The following is a 16,200-nucleotide window of genomic DNA, read 5'->3' on the forward strand; positions in this document are numbered from 1 at the left end:
TACATATTTGCAGATATTTTAATTTTTGAGGTAAAGTTTTTTTCAATGTCCTTAAAGGATAAAAACCATTCTTAATACAAAACAAGGGATCATCTGTAAGTGACTTCATGGACTTACCTGTTACTGTATTTCCTGTAATTTAATTTCCCTTCTTTTCCAGAAAAGTGCTAGTGAACATTTAACTGTTATGAAGTAGCTAAGCTAAGTGAAGTTGTTTTTATTTCCTTCTGTTTAACCAAGTGCATTGGAAATGGAGATTTAGAAACTATTATATACCTAGTCTTTGTTCTAAAGTCTAATCTGCACCCTAATTACAAGTAGCCATTGTTTTAGTGTCTGGACTGTTCTATGAATTTGATTTCTGTCAAGAATTTATTTTAAAATCTTAAATTCACATTGCATTCTTAAGGTTTTTGTATTAATGTTATTTTCCTTGCCAACTGTAGAAGAAATAAATAAATAAATTACACGGGCTCTGATTTAATAGCTACTTTTAAACGTTGAAATATTCATGAAAAAATATAGGCTTCCCAGAGTTCACGTGCAGCATATATGGATTTTGCCAAATAAAGAAAATACAGATTGATTTGATTTGTCATTATCCTTCTGTCAAAATTACTTGTTGTAAGAAAAAGATTAATGTCTACATAAAGAACTGCCTTGCTTTCAAATCTGCAGTAAAATAATGTAAGGCCCAGTTCAGACACAGACTCACAGCCTTCTCCCTTCTCTGTACATAAATGAAAGTGAAGTCTTCCTTCACTTTAGAACTAGCCGTAGTTGTGCATTGTATACAAACTCAGTTAACTGAAGTTTGGGCTTATCATCCAGATTAAAATAGAAAATGGTTACTTGCAAAATGAGCCAGCATCAAACCATAGCTGGCTTAAGTTACCATTGTTTGTTTTAAACTAAGATTCCTGGTCTGTATGCGGTGCTTAGCTGTGCAAAATGTACCCCGTGGATGAAGTTTTGTCATCTCATCTGTGCAATATACTTTCATATAGACTGACTTCTTATTCCTTGCTGTAATGTTATTCAGATACTTGGCACATGCACAATTTCACAAAAGATTTAGAAAGCAGTCATTCTTCAGTAATCCCAGTTGTACTGTAGGCTGCAACTGACTGCTCACGTGTAGCCCTACTATTCCACTCAGACCTCAGCCTGCATTAAAAGACTAACATAATCGTATTGAGAGAAAGCATTTAGAGGACTATAATCCACTGGTCTTCCTGAATGACTTTTTACATAATGAAAATCTGTGAAGGGTAAATATGTTGATGAGGAGCTTCACAAACATTTATTTATATTCAAATTATTATTCTGCACTCTTAATTTTTAGCCGGAAGGCTAGGAGCTTTAATACCTCTTGGATTTTGTTTATATATAGAAACAATCCTGTGACACATGGCCTTCCGGGTTCTGTTGTTTTGAATTGTAATTTAATATTTTTTTTCATTACCGGATCTTTTCAACTGATTTTGGTTTGGTAATTTTTAACCTGCAAAAAACAGATGAAACCTTTAAGGGTCTTTAGTTCAACAAGCATAGATCAGCATTCAGTGCTTGATTTTTCCAGATGCAGACGCCTTGGCTTCAGCACATCACCATAAATTGTAATTGAATTTTTCTCTTTCTGTCCTCTCTATAGATCTCCAAAATTCTTCGTTGCTGTGAATCTTAGGGTGAATGTAGGGCACCAGTGAATGTAGGGTACCAGTGTTCTAAGAGTCAGTGTGCTGGAGTAATTCAAAAGCTGACACCCCTACCTTCTATGTCTATTTACTTTAAAGGTAGTGACACTTAAAAAAAATAGAACTTCCAAGTGAATGTGGTTATATTTCTGAGAATTAGCTTAGGTGCCACTGCTATAAAACTGAATTCACAAAGTCATCTGTAAGCAAATTTCCGTTGCATTATATTATATTATATATAAAGATGAAAAAGTTTGTGCTTGTCATGAGATGGAAGCAGCTGATTTGATAAAATTTAAACAGTGTTTTGCGCTTCAGCCTTGCACGCATATATGTGGACAATAAATTATTTGCAGGTGAGATACCACTCAGTAAAATAACTGGAAGTTTACGACAACTCTTTAATGCAGTGGTGGTGTTTCACAGTATAATAATGAAATGGGTTATTTGGAGTGTGTAGGCAATTCAGTATGGGTAACTCAGTTTGATTGATAAGCTTATGCTTGGGCATCTGTCTTTTTTTGAAAAAATGACTGTCACAAACAGGCTGGCAAGTTGACAGAACAGGCTTTATTTAAAATAAATAATAGCAACAGGCTTTATCCTGAGCACAAAAGCAACACTTTTGCTCAGATGGAATGATGCCAGCTCATTATAATATTTTAACACTTCGATATTCATACTAAAACAATTCTGTAATATGAACCTGACAAAATATTTTGAAGTAAAACCTGGATGTTGTAAATCAAAAGTGCTTATTTCCTTTTATATTGCACACTCTGTATTTATAGTTACTGGGCTATCATCATGGTTATAATACATTACTTTGTCAAACTCTAAAATATACAGCAAAGTTTGATTTTTTTAAAAAAATCTTATTTTACAAAAAAAAGAGACTCCCTCTGCCTTTTCCAGTGAATATATACATTATTAAAAATTACTAAGGCTGTAAACATAAGAAAATAACCAGGCCTTTAGAAGTGTGTGTGTGTGTACGTACACAAAAGCCAAGCTTCTGCTTTAAATTTGTGATCCAGTTTATACATAACACTTAAGCCAAACCATGGCTTGGTCCAAATGGAGATTGTGGCTGCTTTGCTTCTTCAGTCCTGCAGCATGTTGTCTGAACCAAGGCTTGTTTTGTTTGGCTTACAGCTTGTGATTTGCCTGGAGGGAACAAACTATGAGCCCAGGGTCAGATGACTTGCTAGGTTAAACCATGGCTTAGCTCACAGCTGCAGAAGACCAGACCAAGAGCAAAGTGGCAGCAGTCTCTCCTCTAGGAGTCTAAATGCTTGTACGTTTGTGCCAATAAATTGTTCAGATGACCGTTATGTGCAACCTGAGCGAATGTGATTGTGTGTAAAATATATTCAGTACATCACAATCCAGTGGCTCAAGCACTAAGATATAAATTGTAGAATTATAGAGTTGAAAGGGACTCTGAGGGTCATCTAGTCCAGCCTCCTGCAATTAAGGAATCTCAACTAAAGTATCCATGACTGATGGCCATCCAAACTTGTGCTAAGAAACCTCCAATGTAGGAGAGTGCACCACCTGAGGGAGTCTGTTCCACTGTCAAAGAGCTTTTACCATCAGAAAGTTATTCCTAATGTTTAATTGGAATCTTCTTTCTTGTAACATGAATCTATTGGTTCTGGTCCTATGGTCTGGAAGAGAAAACAAGCTTGTTCCTTCTTCCATGTGACAGCCCTTCATATATTTGAAGATGGCCTTAATATCTCCTCTTTTTCATGCTAACATACCCAACTCCCCCAACCATTCCTCATAAGACTTGGTTTCCAGACCCTTTATCATCTTGGTCGTTCTCTGCTGCACTCGTTCCAGCTTGTCATTATCCTTCTTAAATGGTGGTACCCAGAACTGGAGACAGTACTCCAGGTGTGGTCTGACCAAGGCAGAATAGTAGTGCTATTACTTCCCTTAATTTAGACACTAAACTTCTGTTGACGTAGCCTAGAATAGCATTAGCTCTTTTTTACTGCTGCATCAGATGGTTGACTCATGTTAAGCTTGTGGTCTACTGAGACCCCTAGATCCTTTTCACATATACTACTGGCAAGCCAGGCGTCCCCCATCTTATATTTGTGCAGTTGGTTCTTCTTGCCTAAGTGTAGAACCTTACATTTGTCCCTATTGAAATTCATTTTGTTTGTTTGGGCCCAGTTCTCTAATCTGTTAAAGTCATCTTTAATCCAAATTATGTCTTCTGTGGCATTAGCTACCCATTCCAGTTTGGTGTCATCTGCAGATTTAATGAGCATACCCTCAATTCCTTCATCCAAGTCGTTTATAAAGATGGTGAACAACAACAAGCCCAGGACAGAACCCTGTGGCATCAACTTGTCACTTTTTTCAGGATGACGAGGAACCATTGCCAACTTCTCCACAATATCATGGGGAAAATCTTACTGAAATAAAAATACACAATGTCCACAGCATTCCCCTGAAACACCAAAAAAGAAATGAGGTTCTTCTGGCATGACTTGTTTTGGAGCAAGCCATGCTGGGTCTTAGTAATCATAACATCCTTTTTTAAGTGCTCAGAAACAGGCTGTTTAATTGCCTGTTCTGTGCCAAGCAAAAACTGAAAGATGATGTGAAGCAGGGCCGTTGAAGGACAAGGGGTGTGGTGTTGGGAAAGTCACAAGGGCCAGACAGAGGCTTGGAGGGCCACATTTGGCCCTTGGGCGAGAGGCTCCCTGTTCCTGTTTTATAGCAACTTGGATATAAAGAACCATAATGTAAATTTACTGGCGTTATAACACTTAGCAATTCTTTGCTTAATTATGTTGCTTAATGTGAAGTACTTAATGTGGAAACTAATTTGTATTGCTGCAATATGTAATATTTCCAGGACAGCTAGGCACGCTCATGCAAAAAAAAAAAAAAGTTTAAACATGTGAATGGACATACAGTATATTATTTCTACCACAAAAAGGGAAATTATGAAAAGTCCTTACTACTGTACTTAGCTTTCTGGTTTTTCTCACTTCATCTTTTAAGTTACAAATGGTTTTCAAGCTCTCTGGTGCCCTCTAAAGCAGTTTATAAATCAAGATAGGTCCCTTAGGCTTTAAAAAAAATTCTGGAGGGTTTAGAGATGTGCTGGGCTTTTATTTTTGGCAGTGACAAATGTCCATGAATTTGGTGAAACCAAGTTTTGACTGGGATGGCCTGAAGTGCAACTTCTAATAATTCAACAGTAATTTATTCCCACAAAACAAGTTGGAATGATTGCTAACTTCTGCTCTCATTGCCCATAGGGAGACCAGTGCAGAGGACACAGAATAATAGAATTGCACTGTAGAAGGTACCCCAATGCTCATCTAGTCCAACCCCATGCAATGCAGGAATCTCAACTAAAGCATCCATGACAGATGACCATCCAGTGTCTGCTTAATAACCTCTAAGGAAGGAGAGCCTGCCATCTTCCAAGGGAGTCCATTCCACTGTTGAACAGCTCTTACTGTCAGAAAGTTTAGCTGTTATATTTTATTTCATTGATTTCTGCCTAGCAGGCTAAACCTGTCAAAATGTCTTCTTCCATATCACTATTTAAAGGTATGAGAGTCTTGACCTCCTTTGCATCTGGTCAGCTTAGTAAACCATGCGACAGGCAGCTGTGCCTAGGTCACATTGCGCATGTGATTACACTGGGCATACATGGGAGATTAATGGTGGGCCCATTAGGTAATTAGATAGTGGCAATCCTGTGTCTTAGATCATTTGGAAAACAAATCTTGTATGTCAGCATAATAGATTTACATCTCATAAACCTGCAACTTTTAGAAAAATGAGTAGAGAAATGACTGCACCCAAGTTGGAACTAAAAAAAGTTATTGAATCTGGATTTCCTGTTTGTTCCAGAACAAATGCAACACTGGAGTTCTAAATGTGCAAAGAATATAGAATCTGTTTCTGATTAAAATACTGCTAGCTGCAATCCAACTATGCAGCCTCCCCTCCCAAGTTTAATACTGTAATGCCATTTGCAGACCAGCTTTAAGTGCAAGGTTTGTGAATCACACTGAAGAAAAAGGTCTAGCCCTTGTAGCAGCGAAGACAGCCATCACTGCCTCTCATGAACAATGTTTGAAATGAAACAGTGGTCAGAACATGGGATCAATAGCAGCAGTTTGAGTCTATCTACATATGCAGAGACAGGTACTTTAGCACCAATATGAGTACACAATTTTGACATCATTGTCATCTCAAATAAATACATAAAATCCAAATCCCACTTCTCAATTCCATTTTTGGACTAAACACATATTTACAATCAAATATCAAAACACTTTTGATACCTTGAGTAATTAAGGCTGCTGTCTTGCTTATTGAACACAGGAGGATCTATTTATGTGTTAACATGCTTTGAAGTCTTGCCTGGTTGCAACCTCTACAGAACCAAGACTTGTTTGACGGCCTGCTGTCCAGTGCTGCCTGCAAACATGCAGCACAAATTTCACTAACAAGACTATTAATGGGTAGCCTAAGCCAGTTTACTCAAATAACTTACATTTAGGAAGATTAATGGTTCGTTCCTAAAGAGAAGCAAGTCACGGAATTAGGTTCTCATTCTGTGCATACTTACAGGACATTATTTTCCATAAAATCCCTGTAGGACAGACGTCCATCTTGAGCATATTTGACTTGAAATGTGGTCTACATGTATGCAGAGAATTTTAAGTTTTGGCTTACAAGTAAATAAGTAAACTTAAAATTCTAAGGAAACGAATGTGGGTATGACAGGCCTCGCATAGACAGAGTTCAGGAATGGTCAGTAAATCATTAGTTTTAATAGATTTGCTAGGTACATGCCTAAGTATATGCATGTGAAGGCAGAACCTATAGATTTTCCACTGGCAGCCCCGCCTCCTATGCATGTTGGCTCAGAAGTTAAAGTCCAGCTATGTTCAATGGGACTTTACTTCCAAGTAAGTACAAAAAGCATTGCAGCTGTGCAGCCTGATCCTATTGCATGTAGGTCCCACTTATCCCAATGGTGACTAGCTTTTAAGTGTTTTTAGGTTTGCCGACATCCATTGAGTCCAGCATGGCCTTCCATGTAAATGTACAGAGAACTGGGCTGAACGTATCCAGTTTGCAAGGACATGAGACAAGCATAATAATCCTAAACATGCCATATGGAAGTTCCTTTGAAATTAATGGGACCTAATTCCAAGTATTACATTCAGGATAGCTCTATTAATAAAACTTAACAGATTTGTCAATAGCAGACTAGTGCCCTTAGCCCAAGTGACTTAGGGTCAGGGTATAAGATTCTACTGCCTGCTTCTAACTAATCACACAATATATTTTTGTTACCCCTGTAGCAGTTGCTGGGTGGGTGGATGCTCTTGAGTTAGCCATTTGATTTAAATGTAATAAGCTAGCCCATAGTGTCAGACCATGTAGATCAGTCCTGTCTAGAGCAGGGATGGAGAACCTCAGGTCTGGGGCTCAAATGTGCTCCCCCCCCCCCCCGTCTCTCTATTCAGCCATTGGAACTAGCTCTTAAAGTGGAAGTAGCTCTTAAGGAACTCATGTAAAGGAACTTAGGGCAGCCTATCATGCAAAACATATCACTATCACAATGCCAATCCAAAACACATATCACCATTGCTAGGAAATCTGACACTGGACAATTGTAACTCATGGCTTTGTTAGACCCAAGGGTTCAGATTAATGTTTTCACCGACTTGTGCACTTAAAAGTTTGAAGAGGTTGAAGCTTGACCTGTAAATCTTCTCACCGCTTCAATTAACTCAGTTAATTCAAGGGGCAAGTAGAGAAGCATGTTTTGTGTACATGAGCAATACAGTCCTAAGCATGTTTATTCAGAAGTAAGTCTCACTGCTAAGTAGACAGGGATGGGACCACACTATCAGTTGTTTAACTTTGTTGCCTGGAACTGCTAATTGCTGCTAAAGAGGTTAGAAATGTTCAGTAACACCTTTGTAGTTTGAATGAGTGGAACTGCATGTTGAGTATACTGTTCTTGACAATCCACTGTGACTGAAATGAAACTCTTTACTTTAAAAGCCATTTCAGATAGGGCCTTGTCTGCACAGGAATGCCTCATGCATCCCCTTTAAAGATACTGTTCCACAGACAGCTTAAAAGAGGAGCAATGTCTTCTTTTACATAATGTTTATCTAGCTCCACTGTCTAGCTCCAACAGCCCTGTGCTCAAACGCTGCAATCCAAGTCACATTTGTGCCAGGTCTTAGGTATGTCAGGATTATAAGATTGATTCTAATCTTCTTGGCTCTGGCAGGTACATATGTAAATCTCATTAACAGTAATAGGAGATGTACATGTGTAAACTTCAGACTGTCAACGTGAGATCATGCCTCTTCTTTGCACCACAGAATCAGAGTGGAGATCAAGCACAGGAAAGGGTTCTCTGGAATCTCCAGATAAGCATGGGAAAGACCCCTGTCTGAAACCCTAAAGAGCCACTGCCAGTGAGCAAAGAAGCATAATGCTGTGTTAGATGAACTAATGGTCTGACTTGGCACAAGGCAGATTCATGGGTTTTAACGTCCTGTTACAGCATTAAAAAAATCAGTGATAGTGACTTGTTTTTAGGCCACATTGGCAGCCCAAATCTGAAACACATTATATGAAAGTCCCACTGAAATAAATGGAATCTTTATAAGTATGCTCAGGATTATAGCCAGAGCCTGCATTTAAAGCTTCAATTCTAAGCACACTTACCAGAGAGCAAGTCCTTTTTAACTCAGTAGAGTTTACTTCTGAGTAAACATACTTGGGATCTTGCTGCACTCTAGCTTCACTGTTTTAGAAACAGCACTGTTCAGCTTCTACGCACAAACCATAAAGCCCCAGAGGAGTTGTGCAGTGCGATCTTATTTACTCAGAATTAAATCCTGAATTCACTGGGACTTGCTCCCAGCTCAGGTATGTGTATCCATACATGATTTCAAGGCAATGAATACACCTACTAGGGAGTAAATCCTACTGTATGTGATATATGCATTATATATAATGCAGCATGTATATATTGTTGTTGTTTGGTCGGGGGGCGGGGCGGTATAATGCAGCATCCTTTCTGGAAGATTTGGTCCGAACAGGCAGTGTAGCATTTAAACTTACTGACAGTGAACAAAGAAGCTGAACTGGTTCTACCCCACAGCAAACTGTAAGTGGTAGAATATGTTATGCAACAGTGAATTGAACACAGAGCTTCTTAAGGTCTCTGTAAATGGTGCTTAATCTTTTTTCTGCAGATTTGGATTGCCTTTCACAGTGTGTGCTGTGCCAAAGTGCAGTTAGATCCGATACAACAAAAGAAGTTCAGGTCTCTTAAACCATTTGGTTCTAAACTCCCCCTCCCACCCCCCCAAAAAATATAAAAAATTATTAGGCTTAGCACCCAGGGCTAAAAGCACACTTCTTTCAGAGCAGGGGTCAGCAAACTTTTTCAGCAGGGGGTCAGTCCACTGTCCCTCAGACCCTGTTGGGGGCCGGACTATATTTTGAAAAAAATAATGAACGAATTCCTATGCCCCACAAATAACCCAGAGATGCATTTTAAATAAAAGGACACATTCTACTCATGTAAAAACACACTGATTCCTGGACTGTCCGTGAGCCAGATTTAGAAGGCGATTGGGCCGCATCCAGCCCCCAGGCCGCCTTTTGGGGATCCCTGTTTTAGAGAGAGAAAACAAATCCTCAGCTCAGGACCACAACATCATTTATGTTTGCAGGAAATTATATGTAAATTTATAGGTGTCTCAATTTTGCCACTGAATTAATTCCCATCTCCAAATCATGTGCAATTTGTAAGCAGTTTGTAAACATGGACCAGCAGTAGAATCTACTCACAAACAATACTTTTTTCTGCTTACTGAGAATAATCATCTATAAATAGCGAACAAATCCCTACTATGGCTGGGAGTTGTAATACCCACATACCTTAGATGGACTGTTCTTTAAAGCTAGAATATCGCACAAATCCTCAGGTTTAGGACTTGAACAGAACACGTCCCCTGCCCCTCATTCCAGCACAGGGATCCCATCTCATACTCGCCTGCTCCCGCCACCCATAATCTGGGGGAACAAACGCCTCTCCTTTTTCTCCCTCATCAAGAAAAGCCAAACTCTTCTCCTGGACCTGACATCCCCCACTTTAGGAGAGCTTTGCCACACACACAGCCAGGATGATGGCGATGAGGAGAACGGCCGTGAAGATTATGCCGGCCAGCACTTTGCTGATATCGCAAAAGGCCTTGCTCTCCTCCACCTCGATCATGCCGATGGAGGAGGCGCCCACGCTGATGGTGGACTTGAGCTCCGCCCCGGGGTCCTGCTTGGCCTCCACCGTCCATTGCGGGACGCTGACTTTCATCTCCATCTCGTACATCATCTCCCCCACTTGGTTGATCTCATTCTCCAGGTCTTTCAAATCCACCACGTCGATGTTGTTGTCCGCCTCGTATTTCATGTTCTGGACGCTCATGGCCCGGGCGGCCACTCCGGAGGTGCCGCCGCTCATCCCCGTCTGGATGAGCGGCTTTTTGGGTACGTTGAGGGGGAACTCCTGGCCCAGCTCCAGGGCGCGCCGCATGTCGGTCTCCAGGATCTCCAAGCAGGTGGAGAAGAGGACCCAAAGCCGCTCGAATTCCGCCCTGTCCTCTTTGCTCACCGTCTTGTCCCGCAAGGCGGCCGTGAGCTTGTTGCGGTTGGCCACCGCCAGTTCCTGGGCTTTCTGCCGGGTCTTCTTGAGCTCCTCGCGCAGGTTCTGCGAGTCCGAGGTGCCGCCGATGGTCAGCACCATGTGCCGGTAGCAGGCCGTCACTTTGCTCAGCGCGTCCAGCAGCGCCTTGCACTCATCCTTCGCCATGGCGCGCGCCGGCCGGGGCAGCCGGGTTGCCGCTGCTTCTCACGACTCTACGCGCTGCTGCTGCTGCTGCTCCTCCTCCCCCCGCCGCCCCTCCTTCGAAGCGCAGCCCCGGTAGCTCCGTCTCCGGGCCCCACGCACATGGCAGAGCCCCCCGATCGCCCACAGTCCGCGCCGTTCACCGCCTGCTGAAGTCAGCGCAACGCCTGGATCTTGGGCGAGCGAGAAAGAGGCTCGCCCTGGACTGGTTGCTCTCCAGCATCCTTAGGAAACGCCACCGCAGGAGGTGAAAGACAGGTGTCAGGAGCGCTAGCTGTCTTGTGCCTTACTCGTGAGGCTGAGCTCCGTTCCGGCTCCCTTTAAGCCCGCTCGGGCTCCCGAGCAGCCGCCGGGCTGTTGGCCTTAAATAGCGCACAGCTGGAGCTTCTGGAGCCAATCACAGGGGCCCCCAGCCCAGCTTTTCAGAGTCGCCGCCGCCGCCACCACCACCACCGCCGGGCTCCTGCTCTCCCTCTTCTCTCCGTCGAACGCTGCATCTGCTTTTCCGGCTGCTCCTGCTGCTGCTTTTCGGTGAGCCTTCCCCCCACCCCACCCCACCCCCAAGCTCCACCTTCTCGGGCTGCTTACTGAGCAGACGTGGTCGAAGCGGCTGTGGAAACGGCCCGGCGGATTGGCTGGCCTGCTGGGAAGTGCCCGCCTCGGTTGGCTTGGCGAGGAAGAGGTAAGGCTCTGGGCGGCTGCAGGGGGGCCGGGGGCGCAGGAAGGCGACGAGCGAGGGCGGCCGCCAAGGAGCCCTGCTCACACTCGGTGGCTCACAAGGCAAGTGAGCCAGGAAGTCCGGGGGGCAAGAGCTTGAAGCGCTTGAGCGCCGGCCGAGAGGCGTCCCGGGCAGCGGATTCCCTCCAGGCCTCTCCTGCGGGGTTTGGTCCTCAGCCTGGGCCAGTGCGGGCGTTTCTTGGAGGCAGGCGGCTGGAAGGGAGCTTGGGGGCCCTGCTGCCCAATGTCGCGTGTGTAGTGAGCTGCTTCCTTTCCGCTTCCTGCCTTTCGGGCGTTGGGGTGCTCGGACGTGTCCTTTCAGTAAGTGCTGTTTTCCAAAGGGAGTGAAGTTGTAGGGTGATGCAGAAAAGTTCAGAGGAGAAGAAGCGTTAGGAGCTTATTGCTTCTCTTGAGGCAGTCCCTGGAAAGTGTTTGGTGTGTGGCCTGAAATATCCTTGACTGGAGAAGAAATAGGCAGCTGAAGATGTGTTTTGAAATGAGTTTCTGGCTAGATAATGTCCCTTGCTGGTAATAGATATTAAGCCGAGTCAACCATGGTGATTATAATTGGAGACTTTCTCGAGAATGAGCAGCAGTGCAATCCTGCATGTTTTACTTGGAAGCAAATCCCACTGAGCTCTATGGGGCTTACCCCCAAGTAATTATGTAGAGGATCACAGCCCAGGTTTTGAAAAGAGGAGTTCTTGCAATGCAGGTACTTTCTGTCCACTCATGAAGTTGTGGTCTGCAGTCTTTCCAGTGTGGGCTTCTCTGTAACTCCTCTGTGGAAGAAGGACATGTTTGAATCTCTTGGACATTTTTTAAACATTAGGCAGTTCATAAATGCTTTAAATTCACATAAATAAATACATGGGTAAACTTTTTTTTTTTTGGCTGAAAAACAGGATATTGATGGTAACTTTTATGTAAAGTAGCTAAAAGCACATATTCTAAAATACCCACCATGACATAGTATACTCCTTACAGGCAAAGACTGTGCCTGACTGAAGCAATTAAGACAGTAACCCTATACACTGTACCAATTTACCTGGGAGTAAGTCCAGTGGAGCTTCCTGCTGTGTAGGCATGTATAGAATTGCATTGTGACTGGCTTTACCATCCCATAGGCTAGTGTTCAAGAGACTAGAATCCTACTCTTGTCTGCTTTGATGTGAGGTCCACTTACTTCCAATAAGTATAGGATTTTAAAGGAGGCAATGCATAGTATCTGCTCAGAGTAAGCCCCCTACTGAACTTGGTGGGGGGCCTGACTCTGAACAAGCATGCATTTATGTTGGGTTGCATGCCTGCAATTCTAGACACACTCATTTAGGGATAAATCCCACTGCAGGCACCTGCTACTGAGTAAACATGGGTGGTAATAGGCTACACGATGACTTAAGGGATATGTAGGCCATGTTCTCGAAGTGAAACTTATTTGTAATTTTCAAGATGCCTTGCATAATAATACAAAGAAACAAGTGTAATAAAGCATTTTTATTAAGAGTTTTTACAAATTCTGGGGGTGGGGTGGAGGACACGACGACTTGTGTGTGAAGAATAGTATAGTTCACATCCCAGCAGAAGCACAATTTTTCATTTACTAGCATGCACCCCCCTTATTTAAAGTTAAATGTTGGGAGTTTAGTACCCTACCTTTATATCAGTTGAGGGTTTTTATTTACATGGAGGTTGAGTTCCACTTGCTGTTTTGCTTAGATTCACTAGTTTTGTTTCCAAGATAGGGACAGGCATTATGCTAAAAGCTTGTGTGTTAGAAAGCAGTGGCTGCTTGGAAGCAAGTGCACTCCTTGTGTGCAGTTAACAAAACAGCATAGGAAGCATCAGTTTTGAGTTACCAAAACTGATGCATGGAGCATTTCTAAGTAGAACGTTGATAAGTCATGTGGCTGGGTATTTAAATCTGCATCAAATCTTGTCAACTGACTTTCTTGGAAAGAGCTTACGCGAACACTGCTTTTGAAGTTTGCCAAAGCAGCAACTTCACCAGTGTCTTAAGCCAACTTATTTTTTGGGGGGGATAAGGGCACCCCCAACTCCCAGCCCAGTGAAGATTGTGTCCTCACTGACCACATAATGCTGAACAGGGTGTGTGTGTGAGAGAGAGAGGGGGGGGGGAGCGGAATATTCTGGAAGATGGCAGTGTGGCTGGAGCCCTGACCAGAGCATTCCATCCACACTACAGCTTCTTGTTGTAAATAGTCTGTTTTGAATAGTCTGTTTTGGAAGACCACAAGCTCTGCACTCTGAACTCCATGGCTCAATTATCAAATTGCATTATTGCATGCCTGTTTTGCAAGTTAAGTAGTAGCATGAACTTCATCAGATATTACTGGTAGCTGTATAGATCTGTGGTGTTACAGATCTCTTCAGTAGCCCTACAGGTGGTCCTCATTTACTACACTGAGAGCAGCAGGCACTTTCCTGATGCTGTGAGTTTCCTAACTAGCTTGGGGAATGGGGAGGAAGCCATACTTAATTGTTTGTGTATATATAGATATATAGGTTGTTTTAAAGACCTTGTTTGTTTTGCATTTTAATTATGAATGTTTTGATGTTTTATGACATTGTTTTATTGCATATTTTAATTATGTGTGGCCATCCTTTTTAAACTGATCTTATATTTGTAAACCACTGAAGTGGTAAATGAATCAATTAATCTGCTATATATTTTGGAAAGTGGTTTGTCTCGCCTTCTGTTTCTTCTCTATAAATTCAGACGCCTCTTGAGATATCGTTGCTAAACTTGGCACAAGGGTTCCTTCCCAAGGTGAGGACAGCAGTCTTCATTGATGTTTAGATGCCAGGCACCATTTTGAATCAAGATGGTGGACCAAAACATGAGTTTGGATTGGCAGCACCTGATTTTTGGTGTCACAGGTGGACACCAAATGGAAATTGCATTATCCATTTTTAAAAAAGGTTTCTAAAAATACCCAGGCAGCACCAGGCACTTTCTGCTAGTCAAATGATGATGATGATGATCATGATATAATAATAAAATAGAGGATTTCCTGAAGGGATCTATCTGACTTCATAGATAAGGTTACCACCAGTGGGCCAAATAAAAGTGAGTACAATTAGAACTTAATGATTTTCAAAAGGTGGGAGTGAGCGTTGGAGATAAACTTCTTGGTCTGAAGCCAAAATACTGACTGTAGACACATTGGCATCTTAAAATAAAGCTAGCTCTTCTTTTTCTCAGTTTCACGGGATGCAAGAGGATCGATATAGATTGGAGCCAACATTGTGTACATGACTTCCCAAATAAGCGGTGGGCGTGCATTGGATTCAGAGAAGATGGGAGTGCATACCCAGCCTTTGTGGTTGGACTCTCCACTTTCCCAAGCAATGCAGTTATGGGGTAGCTTGCTCTGGGTTTAGCTTTCTCTGGATTGGAGCGCTTAACTGTATTTCCTTTCTCAATCTACAAATAAACAAGTAGAACAGGAATGCAGAGAAATAGCAGACACCCCATGAAGTAGAAGAGCTATTACGCCATATCACATCCCCAGAGAACAGGCCAGACCCCAAATATACTTCTAGCATTTAGCTAATTCTAACTACTCTGCCTCATTTATGCCCAAACTATTGCTCAGCCCCTTCCATTAACTGGTATGTGTGGAGTCACCACCTTGAATCTTTGGCTATCTCTTCAGACACAATGGAGGGATGATTGGCTATCTCATAGCAATTGGCTCCTATCAGCTGGCCATTAAGAGTAGTAGGCCAGAAGCTGTAAAGCCATGTACAGCTTGGGCAGGGAACTTTTCAGCTGAGTGTTGCATTCACTTGTGGGGGCCACATGCCATTTGTGGGTTTGGCCAAAGGCAAATGTGGGCAGAGCAACAAATGGGAATTTTATCTTTGTACAAGAGGCTAAAATCTACACATACACCCCCCCCCTCTGTCCTTCATTCACACAAGCTAGAAGCATTATCAGAAATCAGGGACATAGTTCAGCCAGCAAAAACACCCAAGGGGGAATGCAAAGCAGAGCTAGTGAGGGGTGTGGCCTAAAAACCAGGGTGTGTGGCCTGGGGAGAGTCCCATGGCTCCTGGGCCTGAGGCTTCCCATCTCCGATGTAAGAGGATGGTCTTATCCAGGGGTCAGCAAACTTTTTCAGCAAGGGGGCCGGTCTACTGTCCCTCAGACCTTGTGGGGAGCCGGACTATATTTTGAAAAAAAATATAAACGAATTCCTATGCCCCACAAATAACCCAGAGATGCATTTTAAATAAAAGGACACATTCTACTCATGTAAAAACATGCTGATTCCCGGGCCGTCCACGGGCCGCATTTAGAAGGCGATTGGGCCGCATCCGGCCCCCGGGCCTTAGTTTGGGTGCTGTATTGGCAATTTCATTAGTGTGCAATGTATGGGAACCTGTGTTACGTGTAGGCATGTATCAAGTTATGTTCTAGCTTATGAATAGAACCTTTGTGATTGACGTGTTTGCTTGTTCTTCTTTCCCTGTGGGGAAGGTCTCATGCCAAATCATCAGTTTCTTAAAGCAACAGGTTACCATAACTCCTCTATTAGAAGCATATTCGAGGATTTATAGGAATTCACATTATCACATTCATTATGGCCCTTTGGGCCATTGCCACATGGGGACCCCTGGTCTTATCAAATAGTACAGTTTTAAAATTAACTTGGTTATGTGTTGGGATATACAAGAATATTAAGTGGGTATGTTTTCAATAGTCAGAACTACTAGGCTTTTGCCTCAAACTTTGCAGGATAACCTGGGGTCTGACATGGTTGTGGGATGTGCTTGAGATCATTTGCTTGCTTTAAATGAGGTTTTGCTTTCCTCCCCCCCCCCCCC

General features: G+C 42.8%; 2 protein-coding genes across 5 annotated transcripts in view; one reads left to right on the forward strand and one right to left on the reverse strand.

Moving 5' to 3' along the window:
- Nucleotides 1-9,469: 9,469 nt before the first annotated feature.
- On the reverse strand, nucleotides 9,470-10,633 carry LOC117050801 (regulator of G-protein signaling 9-binding protein). The gene has a single exon (XM_033156660.1). The coding sequence runs from the start codon at nucleotides 10,591-10,593 to the stop codon at nucleotides 9,880-9,882; it is 714 nt and encodes a 237-aa protein (XP_033012551.1). The 5' UTR covers nucleotides 10,594-10,633; the 3' UTR covers nucleotides 9,470-9,879.
- Nucleotides 10,634-10,963: 330 nt separating this feature from the next.
- LOC117050798 (ankyrin repeat domain-containing protein 27-like) overlaps nucleotides 10,964-16,200 on the forward strand; it is a 59,263-nt gene continuing 54,026 nt past the window's right edge. For 2 of the 4 annotated variants that reach the window (XM_033156653.1, XM_033156656.1), the window contains exon 1: nucleotides 11,416-11,667. The gene's annotated coding sequence lies outside the window, so the exon portion shown is untranslated. Of the gene's footprint in view, nucleotides 11,161-11,187; nucleotides 11,312-11,415; nucleotides 11,668-16,200 lie in introns of those variants that run through there. The other 2 variants (XM_033156654.1, XM_033156655.1) reach the window with 2 other exon arrangements.

This window comes from Lacerta agilis, chromosome 8 (genome assembly GCF_009819535.1).
Source record: "Lacerta agilis isolate rLacAgi1 chromosome 8, rLacAgi1.pri, whole genome shotgun sequence".
NCBI lineage: Eukaryota > Metazoa > Chordata > Lepidosauria > Squamata > Lacertidae > Lacerta > Lacerta agilis.

Excerpts from the sequence above, each read along its gene's own strand:
- LOC117050801 (XM_033156660.1), bottom strand. The coding sequence starts at position 10,593 with ATGGCGAAGGATGAGTGCAAGGCGCTGCTGGACGCGCTGAGCAAAGTG.